This window comes from Centroberyx affinis, unplaced genomic scaffold (genome assembly GCF_046629955.1).
Source record: "Centroberyx affinis isolate AG114_WGS23_722 - 3 ecotype Tasmania unplaced genomic scaffold, CSIRO-AGI_Caff_v1 ptg001127l_1, whole genome shotgun sequence".
In the NCBI taxonomy this organism is placed as follows: domain Eukaryota; kingdom Metazoa; phylum Chordata; class Actinopteri; order Beryciformes; family Berycidae; genus Centroberyx; species Centroberyx affinis.
In genome coordinates this window covers 17,501-32,004 of record NW_027279666.1, presented here as the reverse complement: position 1 = coordinate 32,004, position 14,504 = coordinate 17,501, and the positions used below count along the sequence as shown (strand labels likewise).

The 14,504-nt window shown below is 43.0% G+C and overlaps 3 protein-coding genes across 3 annotated transcripts; 2 read left to right on the top strand and 1 right to left on the bottom strand.

The window, feature by feature from the left end:
- Positions 1–2,185: 2,185 nt before the first annotated feature.
- On the bottom strand, positions 2,186–5,679 carry vgll3 (vestigial-like family member 3). The gene is made up of 4 exons (XM_071523849.1): positions 5,363–5,679; positions 3,770–4,136; positions 2,880–3,431; positions 2,186–2,743 (listed from the first exon to the last, which is right to left on the bottom strand). Exons 1-4 carry the CDS (start codon positions 5,465–5,467, stop codon positions 2,703–2,705), a joined length of 1,065 nt encoding a protein of 354 aa, XP_071379950.1. The 5' UTR covers positions 5,468–5,679; the 3' UTR covers positions 2,186–2,702.
- On the top strand, positions 5,624–12,127 carry LOC139647859 (transcription cofactor vestigial-like protein 3). Its single transcript, XM_071523851.1, has 5 exons — positions 5,624–5,708; positions 10,383–10,390; positions 10,673–11,051; positions 11,390–11,752; positions 12,111–12,127. Exons 1-5 carry the CDS (start codon positions 5,624–5,626, stop codon positions 12,125–12,127), a joined length of 852 nt encoding a protein of 283 aa, XP_071379952.1.
- Positions 12,128–12,765: 638 nt separating this feature from the next.
- LOC139647855 (histone H2A-like) lies at positions 12,766–13,182 on the top strand. The gene has a single exon (XM_071523846.1). It carries the CDS (start codon positions 12,766–12,768, stop codon positions 13,180–13,182), a length of 417 nt encoding a protein of 138 aa, XP_071379947.1.
- The last annotated feature ends 1,322 nt before the right edge of the window (positions 13,183–14,504 follow it).

Below are 14,504 nucleotides of genomic sequence, written 5' to 3'. Positions count from 1 at the left end.
AGGCCTAAATACAACATCCAGGTTACTGTGTCTGTAGTGACCTTTGACATGTGCATTTTGAAAAAGCCAAAAGGAATCTAAGGCGTTATCATGTCCTATTAAATTGGAAAAAATGCAGAAATCTAGGTCTGTTAACTGGGTTCTGCTTACTCTGATTACCTTACTCCTATTCAGATAATCAGATAAATACATTTACATGACAATTCCAATAGTCAGAGCATTGCCTTAATCGGGTTAAGATCTAATTATTAGTGTGCATGTAAACATACTCATTAAGCCATGATCAAAATCCATGACTTTAGGATTTGTTCTGCTGTGAAAGAAAAGGTCTGTATATATTAACTTGTGCACGTTTTATATCCATTTTAGTTAATAGCTTATTAACATGAATAAATGTGTTTATGCCTTAGTTAAGTATTAGTTAAACATTAGTTCATACATTAACTAACATTAGTTAAGACAACCTTATTACAAAAGGGTTACTGTGCACATTTCATGCAACTTGAGCTCACGTCTTATACAGTATATTGTAGTTCTTACATATCATATATTATATATTGTATGATTGCATGTCTTGTGCATGAGTTAATATTTTGTTTTTTGTTTTGTTTTTCCTACAGGGCGGCCACTCTTGGCCTGTGTAAAATGCTCACACACATATAAACAGCGACTCCAATGACTAACAGTGGGGAGAATGTGAGAAGATAATAAATATTCTGATTTGAAAATGCCACATGAGCTACGTTTCCATCCAACAGTCAAGCGAATTTTAACTGAACTTTTGAAAGGACGCAACAAATAAAGTTTGGGGTAGGTACGTTTCCTTTGGCTGGGTTGAAGCAAAAAACAGTGTTTGCTTACAAGATAGTTTGGATGGAACCCCAGCTGTTGAGTTCCAGATTTGTTGTGTTGAGACTATGAAAGCCCCTGCTGGCCTGCTGCGGGTTATGTGGAGTTACAATACAGTAGAGAGGGAAAGACGTGGGGGAGGACGCTGGAATGCCAGTGGGCTGCTACTGCTGATCATACCACCTGGTCAGACTGCTCACACACACACACACATGAACACACACTCAAACCCACGGCCATGCTTACACAAGCTCGCCCAGCTGTCGGTTATATCAGGATGGGTACAAGTAATACTGGTCCTGGCACTGGCCCGACCCTGAAATATTTAAAGCGCTGTGTTTTTTTCCAGAATAAAATGTTCAGTTTTACGCCATAGTACATTGTGATCACTCCTCACATTCTTCACAGTGGAGTAGAGCAGTGCAGGCCTTCATTTAAACACAGATCTCCAGTCTGTCGGCCTGCATGAAGCCATGTCTGCCCTATGGATGTGTGTGTAGATGTGTGTGCAAGTCTTGAGTTTTTCAACTGAGAGATATCTGAAATGTGTGTATTTGTGCGTGTGTGGTGTTTGAGTTGTCTGCCATTCTCTGGTGAGCTTCCTGTCCAGACAGGAAATGCATTCCTCTGTGTGTGTGTGTGTGTGTGTGTGGAGACAGACAGGCAACAGACATGTCATGGTATCTTACAATAACTGTCTGTGGAATGCAACCCACTCCCCATTCTACTGCAGCTCAGCTCCCATCAGGCCCAAACTGTATGTTGCAGATAGAAACTCTGTTTAGCAGGAGGGACTGAGTGAGATGACAGCCAATTCACTGAGTATCTCTATTCCTAATAATAACCCAGTTTCTTTGGTTACCAGCTATTGGACTATGTTTGTATCTGTAATGCACTATAGCTAATCTCCACCAATATTAGGTGGTAAGGCATTACAGTGATATTATTACTTTTCCCAGTAAAAAAAAGTTTAACAAATTTGAATATCAGTAATAATATCAGTTAGCAATAAAAAAAATAAGTTGTTACTTTTGTTATCAAACCCTCTAAATTGATTTGAAGTTGAATTATCCAAATAGTATATCCCAGCCCCACAGATTTATTGATTGATTGGTTGGTTGGTTGATTGATTGATTAATCCTTAATAGTGCCCAGCACTCATGGGTTTATAAGACACTATTTCCATGAAGCAGGATAGAATAGAATAGAACAGAATAGAATAGAATAGAATAGAATAGAATAGAAGTTATATTGATTGTTGGGGAATTGATTGATCTTATGCTTAATAAGAACCAGTATTTGCCAATAGAACTTAGCAATTTATTACTCACAGTTATCATATTTACACTACACAGTCGCTCCCTGAAGGCAAAATAGCAAAGGCAGCATTTAAGCAACAATTTAGCAGGATTGAGCCAGCAAACAACAACTTAGCGTGACAAAACTGTACACAAAATAATTCACAGTCACCGACAAATATTTACTGTACAAAACAAAACATGAAGATCCTCAAAATCAGGCTCTTGAAACAGAACCACGTGGGTCCCACATTACATGAAAAGGAAAAGTCATCCCGTTGCTACTTTACACAGCTAGTAGTCTGTTTCTATCGCTCTTCAGGGGCCAAAGCATCAGACCATTCTCATCAAAGTCCATGCCTGAGTTCATCTCCATACTGACTGGTGTGGACAGTGCAGCAGTCGCAGTCTCAGATACAGTATGCATGTATCTCCATTGTCTTTACAGTGCTGATGTTGCAGCCATAGACTCAGAAAGCCACATGGGTCCCTTTTGCTGTGAATTGCGTTGCAGACAGGAGCAATCGATAACCGTTCTCTGACTCAGTCTGTCCATTAGAACCAAACGGAGGCCTTGGCTTTGTCCTGATCCAGAGCTGCAGAGAATGAGAGAAACAAGATAAAGTTATGATCATGTTTATTATCACTCAAGTTAGAATACAAGTGAACCTAAGCAAGAATTATTCGTGTCGTTCTGTGCTTGCGTACGATCTGGTGGATTTTGGTAGCTACCTGAGTCATAGACGTCCAGGGCTCCGTGGAGGGCCGAAGGGGTCCAGGTGGCAGAGGGAGCCGCGATGGGGCTGTTACTGCTGGGATCCATCTCCGTCTTCACTCCCTCGCTGTGGGGGGAGCCATGGCTGCCTGGGCTGGAGGCCGGCTGGCTCTGGTTCCTCACTCCGGGCAGCAGCAGAGGACCGAACCTGGGATCCAGCACCGGGCCGTGGGCCGGGTACGAGTGGAGCACGGGGTGGGTGTGCCGGGCGTGGACGTGGGCGTGGGGGTGGGGGTGGTAGACGTCGTGGACGTGGGGGTAGCCTCCCGCGCTCTGGGGGTTCAGGCTGTAAGTCCAGGTGTCGGGGAGGGCGGCCGGAGGCGGGAGGCCGGCCTGGGAGAGAGCGTGGCCGGCCCACAGGGCTCCGTCGGTGGGGTGGAAGGAAACAGGGCTGGGGGAGAAGTCCGGATGGACGGAGACGGAGACGGAGGGGAGGCAGGGGCTGGCCTGGGATGGATACGCGCTGTTCCAAACAGAGCTGCTCTGGCCCTCGGAGAGAGACACACCATCTGGAACACACAGAAAAAGAATTCTAGATGACTTTACTCATTCCCCAAGGGTGCAATTGTCCTTTCTCTCTCTGGTTGGTCAGTCAAGTTGTGGCGACCCTGGAGCAGGTAGAGATTTAAGTGTCTTGCTCATGGATACTTAGGCAGGTATGGCCACACAGGGGCTTGAACCTGGGCCCTCTTGTTATGGGACCAACCAATAAGCCACCCTGCTGCCCCATTTTTTACGTTCATCAAGAAAGATAAGCCTTCAAGGCAAATCAAATAGTTGTCTCTTCCATTATTATCTGTCATTATCTATCTGGACATTATTTTCTCAAATTCGCTGCCCCTCTCACCTTTCCATAAGCCGGCGGTGGCCGAGGCAGACGGCTGGGTGACTCGGATGGGCTTGGTCTCGCCGGTGAAGGTGCTGGACTGGCTGAGCGCCCGGGAGAAATGCTCGTCCACCACGTCGCCGATGTCGCCTTGGAAGTAGGTGAACAACACGCACCGGGAGCTCAGGTACTCGGCCTCCGCCGGCTGGCTGCCGTCCTTGGAGGTGGAATCGGATGTGGACCCACCGCCGGACCCGGCTCCCGGTGTTGCCGGACCCCGCCGGAGACCCTGGTCCCTGGGCAGCATTCCCCCTCCTCCTCCTCGCTGCTGCTGCTGCTGCTGCTGCTCCACACACTCCTGCATCTTACTGTACACACTCAGCTTCCTCTGAAGAGACAGAGAGAGAAAGAGATTAATTGATTTCACTGTCCGAGAAGAGAAGAGAAGAGAAGAGAAGAGAAGAGAAGAGAAGAGAAGAGAAGAGAAGAGAAGAGAAGAGGAGAGGAGAGGAGAAGGGGAAAGGATATACTAGAATTGAACAGAACAGTCATATTTCAGTTGAATAGTGTCTAAATGTTATTTTCAACATCTCTGTAATAAAATTAGACTTTACATGTTATAGTCATTAAGTGAGAGATGAAATAGTATCCATACGTTAAATAATATTTTAGGATCCATTTGTTGAAGGGGCGCTTGAGAGATGTGTGAGGCTGACTTCCTTTACTTTCCAAACTACATTCCAACTATTTGTAATGCTCAATGTGCCTCACCAACATTCCTGAGTGACTGACTGTGGCTGTCATTACATCACCATTTGCCTGGAGGATTAATAGGTCGGTGTCATTACGCCTGACCTGAGGTGAATGCCAAGGCTCAGACAGGAATTTAATCACTCAGAATGATTTTTAGAATAAAAGGACACAAGTTAGAAATGGAAGTTAAGAGTTGTGCGGGGCGCAAAGAAAGTTTTGGGCACACTGAGCGGCGCCCTAAAGTCAGCCGTCCAACAGGAAAAGCCCGTCTGACTAACAAAAACAAATATTTTCTAAATATTCTAATAGGGACTTTTTGTCTGTCAACAGTCAATAGAAAGTTCATAGTGACCTTTTCCTAGTGTTATTGCCTATGATATCACTTTATTTACCATGGAATTCCTACAGTTTTGCTGTGCTACTTGCAGTATCCTTCTAAAATGTATTATAGGACTAGGCCTACTGTAGTTTGTAGTAGTTTGTAAGATATATCATCAGTATGACACTCTTAGCTTAAGAACTCACTTTATCCTGGGTGACATGAAAAGTTGATAATGAAAGTTGATTATACACCAAATACAAAGAATGCCCTGGTTACTTCCCTCATGAAAAATCACTATAATATTCCTATAGGAACTACTGAGTCTGTGGTACTCAATAGTGTGTTTATAGTGGCCTTATCGTACTTTATAGTGTCTTATCCTACAGTATCACGATAGTATTCCTCTAATAGCCTATATACGTATATAAGGTCTTAAATTTTTGCTGTGATATCTGGATAGTTGGCTACCCATCTAAAATATATTATAGGCTTACGCGATTTAAGTCAGCATCTCAGTTATTATTAGATCAAGAACTCACCTGTTGTTGCTGGTGATGCTGGTGATAGTACGCCGCCTTGTACGCCGCTGAAGGCAGGTAGTGCGCTCCATAACTCTGATGGTACATCACATCCAGGCAACTCATAGCGACGGACCAGGGCTGTTAAGAAGACAGAGAGTCCGGAGAGAGAAACACACACACGCTCGCACACAACACAGCCGAAAGCGACTCTCCTCGAGACTTCAGACGGGCTGGATCCTCCGTGCCACCGGTGCCTCCATATATGCCGGAGCGCGTACAATGGCCATGTCGTCCAGTTTGCATATAGACAATGCGGCTCCCGCTGTGCGCTCCACCACCTGGGGCCCCAAAACGGATCAAAACGGTAAGAGACACACACTGTACCCAAAAAAAAAAAAAACTCCACTCTGACAAGTTTTCCGAGCGCTTCTGATTGGGTGAGCATTTCTTTTCCTCCTTCTTTTCTTTCTTTCTGTTTTTTTTTGCAGGGGAGTTATATTTGGAGAGGGCTGGGGCCATTTACGCACGCCCACTGGGGAAGGGCCTTTAGCGCGGTTGAGTTTAGCAAGGCACTAACAGCGCCAGGGTTAGGGGTTCAAGTCCCACTGGGGCCGCCTGTTAAAAAACACTTTTATGCACCATGACAGATGTGAAGTGTCATACACTGTAAAAACTCATAGTGCAATTTTGTGAAATGGTAACACTTTACAATAAGGGTACACTAAGTTAAGGGTTAATTAATGGTTCATAATTAACAGGTAACTAATGTGTAATTTACTAATTATGTTCATGTTAACTAAGGTATTAATTTATAATAGTTTATGAAGATGACTATTAAATAATGTATACATTAATACCTTAGTTAACATGAACACCATTAGTAAATGATTACCAGACACATTAGTTAACTGTTAATTAAGGGTTAGTTAATTAATGTACCATTATTGTAAAGTGTTACCAGTGAAATCAACTCATCTTTATCCATTAACACAATGTATATATAGATGTTTGTCAATTTCAACTTAAAAGTGCTAGTTATGCGCTTCATGACTTAAAATCATGAGTTCACATCTTGTGACTTAAAATTATGAGTTGAAAGAACACCTTATAAAGCATTCACTAAACTCAACACTGTTAGTTTATTAGTAGACTTCCCAGTATGCATTGCATTCAGTTTACCTCTCCAGAAACTCTTCCTTCTTTTGGTTTGAATGAAGTGACAGGATAGAGACTTGTTATGTATGTATGTATGTTTGGTGAATCATAGGCCAATTTCTGATTTAAAAAAATAACCAAATAAATAAATAAAAAGCTATGATAAAATCTACTATCTATCTTATCTATGTATCTGGGAATTCAGAATCAAGTAAGTTTCTCTCTGATGCACATGGCAAGTACAATCCACTACAAGTAAGTGTATTGCAGCTGCATACTATATGCTGAACTGTGTAATAATCATGTGATGCAAGAGGAACTCGAACTTAAACCTAGCAAACCTTGTGAGAAAAAAATAAATAACACTGGATTTCAGTTCATCAGTTAAAGGGTAACTAAGGTATTTTTCAACCTGGACCCTATTTTCCCATCTTTTTGTGTCTAAGTGACTAAAGGGGACAACAATTTTTGAAATTGGTCCAGTATTGAGCGAGATCGCTTCAGCCGGCAGCCGGGAAACGGGCTGCAATGTAATCCGACGGGGCAAATGTGAACCGTCAATGTACGTCTACTAAAAGTGATTGTTTTTACCACTGACAGGCTCAGATTGTTATTTCTTTCGCTTGATCCGGTCTGTTTGTTATTGTGTGTAACCAAGTCAATCTCCTATTATAATCTATATATAATTATATATTTATTTATTATACTTAGTTATTTAGACTGTCTGTATGTCTGTATACATGTCTGTATGTCTCGTGGTTTTGTCTAGAGAGTTTGAACGACTTGTTGGCCCCGGTCTCGGTTAAAAATTAACTGGTTAAATCTCGGTTTAAATTAACGGAGCCAAAGTCAGACTTGGACACATAGTAGGTGCAGCTTGGTACATACATGGTGCATTGTAGTTTACTCTTTCTATAGGCTGGTGTGTTGTGTTTTTTAAGCGTAGGCTTTATTGTGAAATAGGATATAACCCTATAAGACTTGGTTGCACACAATAACAAACAGACTGGATCAAGCGAAAGGTAAAGAAAAACGTTTTATTTGTCTGTAGGGTCCTTTCCATCATGTTGTCAGACACTTATAATAACAATCTGAGCCTGTCAGTGGCAAAAAAAGCACTTTTAGTGGACGTACATTGACGGTTCGCATTTGCCCCGTCGGATTACATTGCAGCCCGTTTCGTGGCTGCCGGCTGAAGCGATCTCGCTCAATACTGGACCAATTTCAAAAATTGTTGTCCCCTTTAGTCACTTAGACACAAAAAGATGGGAAAATAGGGTCCAGGTTGAAAAATACCTAAGTTACCCTTTAATGCATTCAACTTGGAAACACAAATCAGCATGACTAGACATTTGTTGATGGAACTTATTGTCTTAAGTTCACTCATTTAGCTTTTCTACATTAGAACAACTAACTAATGATCTTTGACCTAACTATTCAGCACTACTTCAGTCAACTCACAATTTAAAGGCAGCAAGGAAACTTATGTTTTTAAGTTGAACTGCCTTAATATTTTTTTGCAGTGTTCAGAACACAGCCACCAGTATGGGCAGAAATATGTGTCACTAGAAACTGAAATTGAATTATTTATATTTGAATTTGAATTGCTCAACTTGAATAATTGCATTGAAAAACTGAATCTGAATAGCATAATTTGAAATTGAATTTATTAGTTTGAAACTGAATTCCAATAAACTTGAAACTGAATGTAATATTATGAAATTGAATTAATTTGCTCTGAAACTGTATTCAGTTCTCACAGTTCAAATTCAGTTCTTGCAATTCAATTGCAGTTTACTGAGACACACATCCTGGTCGTTGAGGAAGAGCAATCGAGTGCAGATTCACAGAACTCCTTTTCACGTTTTTGGCCCGAAAATTCCAGATCCCTTCAGTTCTCTGGACATGATACTCCGAGCTGAACGCCACCAGTTTTCAACATGTCGAAGCACGACCAAAGGCTCGAGTCACAGGTTTGTATAAACATATAATATATATATAAGAAGAAGCTTTATGTATACAAGTGATAGCATAACTGTAGCTGTTTCTGGTTCATGACGCAACCACAGTAATGAATTTCTGTCAAAATAATGCAGGCTATTTGGATAATTGAGAGTCTGCCTAATTTCCAGCAGGCCTATGCTAAAACGTTTTCTGTCTGGGAACAAAATGCTCTGAGCAAATAGATATCTTAGAATAGAATGCAACAAGCTTAAAATGGTTTGAGTTATAAAATAATAGAATTGGCGGATTATGGGCAGAAATATGTGTCACTAGAAACTGAAATTGAATTATTTATATTTGAATTTGAATTGCTCAACTTGAATAATTGCATTAAAAAACTGAATTTGAATCACATACTTTGAATTTGTATTGTTTAACTTGAATAATTGCACTGAAAAACTGAATCTGAATAGCATAATTTGAAATTGATGGCTCGCGTAAGCGTGTGTGTGTGTGTGTGTGTGTGTGTGTGTGTGTCTGCGTGTCCAGGATTGAGTCTAGAGTAGGGGCCCCAGGGCAAATATGTTCTATAACCCCCACCACACACACAACCACCAACCACACACACACACACCCATTGTACATCTGCCCCATGAGTATCCAGTCAAGTGTTTATCCCATCAGATTTCTCAGACGACACTAAAAATTACTCACTGTACAACTATTAAAGATTGCTGATTGTTTGATTGTTTGAAAATTTGTATGAGTGCACAGTTAAATTAAATGAGAACTCTGTGTGACCCTGTGCGTTCTGGTGGTCTGCATGCCGGACCAGTGAGCCAGGGGACAACATGTACACTGCCACGTTTTACTCAACATGAAAAAGATTGGCCAGCTTGTTGAATATTGTCCTGACCAGTGTGACCAGTGAGGCTCCCCGAGCAATGACACTCTGAGTTGAGCCATTTGCTGCCACCTGTTGGCGAAGCCCATAACATGACAAATGATGGTTGCCAGTTTGTCCGTTATGGAGACATTAAACTCACCATGATGCATATTAGAAACACATACAATACATAAAATACAAATATCATCCTCCAAGTAAATAGCTTACATTTCTATTTAACTTCAGTAAAGTGAATTTTAATTAAGCTGCTAAAACTGGACTCAACTGACTGTGATGGGGACCCAAATAAATAAAAAAATAAAAAAATAAAAATAAAAGACTATTTGATCAACTTGAACCTTTAAAGTCAAGTCTTACCAAGGATAACCTACTCGTGCATATCAGAAAGGAAAAGTCATACTAAACCTAGCCCATATTTGGCTGCATATTTTAAAATGGGACTAGTGTTAATGTCCTTGCCTTTCTGCACACATGTGCTACAAAATAAGATGAAAATACAATGTGAGATTTGTACAGTATATACAGAGGATGCAGTAGTTCATGTGCAATTTCTTTCAAATGTAATGGGCGGATAATTGAACCCCCCAGAACTGGAAGCTATGTCAAGTATTCTTCACTGGGCTTCAGAATTCTCCCAAGCATATTGCACGCTTTCATAATCTTGAATACATTTCTGACTAATTGTAACACAACAAGGGTGGAGAGTTCAACAACCCACACACAAATTCTGAATTGCACTGCCAGGTCAAATCTAGCTCACCTTCCATACAGATGTCCAAAACAAATTGGAAGCATATCTGCCAGGCCAATGTAGGATTAGTGTCAGTCAGCAAGAACCATGTAACCGCCCATCACACAAACATCACATGCCAGAAAGTCTGAAAGAACTCTTCTTTTCTCTTCTCTTCTCTCCTCTCCTCTCCTCTCCTCTCCTCTCCTCTCCTCTCCTCTTCTCTTCTCTTCTCTTCTCTTCTCTTCTCTTCTCTTCTCTGCTCTTCTCTTCTCTTCTCTTCTCTTCTCTTCTCTTCTCAGGCTCTCAGGCACCAAAACAGCAATATAATGGAAAATGACAATGCAGTATATAAATTGTTATGAATGATTGGTTGGGCATTTATATGTAACATTTTGGCTTCTGAAAATGTCTGAGATTGTATGCTGGCTTGTGAAAAGTGTTGACGAATGACATGATGATTCGTCATCTTCTTCTCTTCTCTTCTCTTCTCTTCTCTTCTCTTCTCTTCTCTTCTCTTCTCTTCTCTTCTCTTCTCTTCTCTTCTCAGACAGTGAAATCAATTAATCTCTTTCTCTCTCTGTCTCTTCAGAGGAAGCTGAGTGTGTACAGTAAGATGCAGGAGTGTGTGGAGCAGCAGCAGCAGCAGCAGCAGCGAGGAGGAGGAGGAGGAGGAGGAGGGGGAATGCTGCCCAGGGACCAGGGTCTCCGGCGGGGTCCGGCAGCACCGGGAGCCGGGTCCGGCGGTGGGTCCACATCCGATTCCACCTCCAAGGACAGCAGCCAGCCGGAGGAGGCCGAGTACCTGAGCTCCCGGTACGTGTTGTTCACCTACTTCCAAGGCGACATCGGCGACGTGGTGGACGAGCATTTCTCCCGGGCGCTCAGCCAGTCCAGCACCTTCACCGGCGAGACCAAGCCCATCCGAGTCACCCAGCCGTCTGCCTCGGCCACCGCCGGCTTATGGAAAGGTGAGAGGGGCAGCGAATTTGAGAAAATAATGTCCAGATAGATAATGACAGATAATGATGGAAGAGACAACTATTTGATTTGCTTTGAAGGCTTATCTTTCTTGATGAACGTAAGCAATGGGGCAGCAGGGTGGCTTATTGGTTGGTCCCATAACAAGAGGGCCCAGGTTCAAGCCCCTGTGTGGCCATACCTGCCTAAGTATCCCTGAGCAAGACACTTAAATCTCTACCTGCTCCATGGTCGCTACAACCTGACTGACCAACCAGAGAGAGAAAGGACAATTGCACCCTTGGGGAATGAGTAAAGTCATCTAGAAATCTTTTTCTGTGTGTTCCAGATGGTGTGTCTCTCTCCGAGGGCCAGAGCAGCTCTGTTTGGAACAGCGCGTATCCATCCCAGGCCAGCCCCTGCCTCCCCTCCGTCTCCGTCTCCGTCTCCGTCTCCGTCTCCGTCCATCCGGACCTCTCCCCCAGCCCTGTTTCCTTCCACCCCACCGACGGAGCCCTGTGGGCCAGCCACGCTCTCTCCCAGGCCGGCCTCCCGCCTCCGGCCGCCCTCCCCGACACCTGGACCTACAGTCTGAACCCCCAGAGCGCTGGAGGCAACCCCCACGTCCACGACGTCTACCACCCGCACCCCCACACCCACGTCCACGCCCGGCACGCCCACCCCGTGCTCCATGTCTCTAGTCTGCACCAAGGTATGTGGCCCAGTATGATAGGTGTAAAATAGCTTGTTGGGTCAGTAATAAAGTAATGGGCCCAAACATTGAAAAGTGGTATACAGAAGTAGCAGCAATGGGGATTAATAAATGCAGTCTAAGTAAACCAAAGCCTTCATATCTGAATACTGTGCTAATGAGTTGCAGAGTAGCTGCTCAGTGAAATGGTGCTTGGGATCATTAAAAGAATGGTATTTGCTATTTGTGTGTGTGTGTGTGTGTGTGTGTGTGTGTGTGTGTGCTGAGGCTTCAGATTGCCAATGGCACTCGAGAGCCTGTTTATTCTCCAGCTCATCACCTTCATACAGCCAACAAAATTGTGTTCATGTTTGTTCAGGTTATCCTTTAGAATAGTACAACTAAGACCTGCATAACTATTTTACCTGACAGTGTTAACATTATTTATTACTATACTTGTGGGAGTGGGTCACTACAGACTTCTGACATTCTCTAACGCTGGAAAATGTTGGAAAAACTTCATGCAGCAGAGGAGCCAGACATGGAACCTATTAGGCAACTGAGGTCAGGTGTGATCAATCAAAAAATTACTACCTGCCTCATATAAAAGCAGCAGCCTGTAAGAAGCAGAACGTTCAGCTGTTCTCTTTCCTTGTTTACTGTCTTGCAAAGAGCTGGAAAATACTGGTGAGTGGTAATATCATTTTCTTATGGTTTTGCTAGTTTAGGGACCAGAACTACCTTTTATTGACAGATGTGTCTTTATTTAATATTATTTGATGATGCATTATTCTAAGCTGGTGTTGGCTCTAATGTGTAAACATGTAGGCCATTTAACAAGTGTTGGCGCTTCGAAACTCCAATCTTTCTTCAACCATGTGGCATTGTGACCCAAAAGTCTACACATCTTCATGCAACACCACCATGGAAACCTGCATACTCCTGGGTCACTATGGCACATGGTTTAAGACCACTACTCAAACAGTTGTATAGTGGCATTGCAAAGAGCTTGTTATCTTTCCCTCAGACTGAAGATGTCTGGCCGTGGGAAGAAAGCCATGCCCAAGGCCAAGTCTTCAATGACGAGGTCTTCCAGAGCAGGACTCACTTTCCCAGTGGGCCGTATCCACAGGCTACTGAAGAGGGGCAACTTTGCACAGCGAGTTGGCACCGGCGCTTCCATTTACCTTGCTGCCATCCTGGAGTACCTATGCGCTGAGATCCTGGAGCTGGCTGGGAACGCTTGCCGCGACAACAAGAGGCTCCGTATCGCTCCCCGCCACATCCTGCTGGCGGTCAGGAACGACGAGGAGCTGAACAAGCTGCTGGCAGGGGTCACCTTCTCAGAGGGCGGAGTGCTGCCTAACATCCAGGCCAGCCTCCTACCCAAGAAGACCAAGATGTCAAAGCATGACAGCACCGCTACAGACACTCAGTCCCAAGAGTTTTAATGTATTGTATTATGTCATTTTAAATGGTTGAATTAATAAATTTGAGTAAAAACATTATCACTTGGTTGACACTGGGGTAGTCTAAACATTGACTGGCTGGCCAGCCAATCTTCAACTTTCAGTAGTTGGAAACTGACACTTGGCTACTGCTCTATAGTTAAGAGTTGGCTGCTCCCTGGGGAAAATGCCATATGCATCCAGTGATGTAACAATCACCAATGCTCTGATTGGGCCATGGGTGCAAGTATGGCAAAATATTGGGTAGAACACAGGTGATTCTTATAAGTGATCTAGTCTGCAACACATCAACGATCTGCCACTTTCTACATTGCACCAATGGTAGCCTAATATTTTTGAATGCATTTGGCAAATATAATTAACAAAATAGCTTGATACTATGTAAACAAGGCACAACCAATGTGACACTAACTTCACCAACAAAAATCAAACCCACGGCCTCAAAATTCAGCTGTCAGTATAACTGTTTCAACAGGGGGTACCATACTGTAATTTTTATACCTGGTAGTTATTACATACTGTCTCTAGTCTGTACTAAAATGAGCCAATAAAATATCTAACACCGAAAAACGGTATACATAAATAGCAGTACGAGGGTTATACTTAAACCAGAGGCCTCACATCTAAATTCTGGACAACAGATTTGCAGAGTATTTGCTCAGTGAAATGGTGCTTGGATCATCAAAGAAAGATATTTACTATTTCTGTGAGTATGACGAATGGATGCATGGTTCATGGGTGGTGTGTCTAGGGGAGGTGAGGGAGATTTGTGTGGATGTTATGTGTGTTGAGGACTTGATCCTTCAGCGTGCCCATGGCTTGTCAATGAAAGTCTGTTTATTCTCCAGCTCATCAGTGTCTCCAGGGCCAAGAGCACTGTGTTCATTTTCGGTCCCATTACCCTTTATGGAAAAGCACAACTAATTTACCTGACAGCAGAGACAAAACCTCTACCAGCAGTGTTCACATTATAAATGTGGGAGAGGAGGCGGGTCACTACCGATTTCTGACATTCTATAACGTTGGAAAAAAAAAAACTTCATGCAGCAGAGAAGGCTGACATTGAGCCTATTAGGCACCTGAGTTCAGGTGTGATCAATCAAGAAATTACTACCTGCCTCATAAAAACAGCAAAATGTGAGAAGCAGAAAGTTCATCCATGCTCTTTCCTCTTGTTCTCTCCCATCTTGTAAGAAAGTTGAATGCTGGTGAGTTTGTGTGGTGTGATTTGCTGAGGAGCTAAAATTACTTTTTACTGGGAGAATTATGTTGTCAAGTCTTTCATTGTTTGATGATGCATTGTT

Excerpts from the sequence above, each read along its gene's own strand:
- vgll3 (XM_071523849.1), bottom strand. The coding sequence starts at position 5,467 with ATGAGTTGCCTGGATGTGATGTACCATCAGAGTTATGGAGCGCACTAC. Across the intron at positions 4,137-5,362 it reads AGCATCACCAGCAACAACAG|AGGAAGCTGAGTGTGTACAG; the intron begins GTGAGTTCTTGA and ends CTGTCTCTTCAG. Across the intron at positions 2,744-2,879 it reads CCTGGACGTCTATGACTCAG|CTCTGGATCAGGACAAAGCC; the intron begins GTAGCTACCAAA and ends CATTCTCTGCAG.
- LOC139647859 (XM_071523851.1), top strand. The coding sequence starts at position 5,624 with ATGGCCATGTCGTCCAGTTTGCATATAGACAATGCGGCTCCCGCTGTG. Across the intron at positions 11,052-11,389 it reads CACCGCCGGCTTATGGAAAG|ATGGTGTGTCTCTCTCCGAG; the intron begins GTGAGAGGGGCA and ends TGTGTGTTCCAG.
- LOC139647855 (XM_071523846.1), top strand. The coding sequence starts at position 12,766 with ATGTCTGGCCGTGGGAAGAAAGCCATGCCCAAGGCCAAGTCTTCAATG.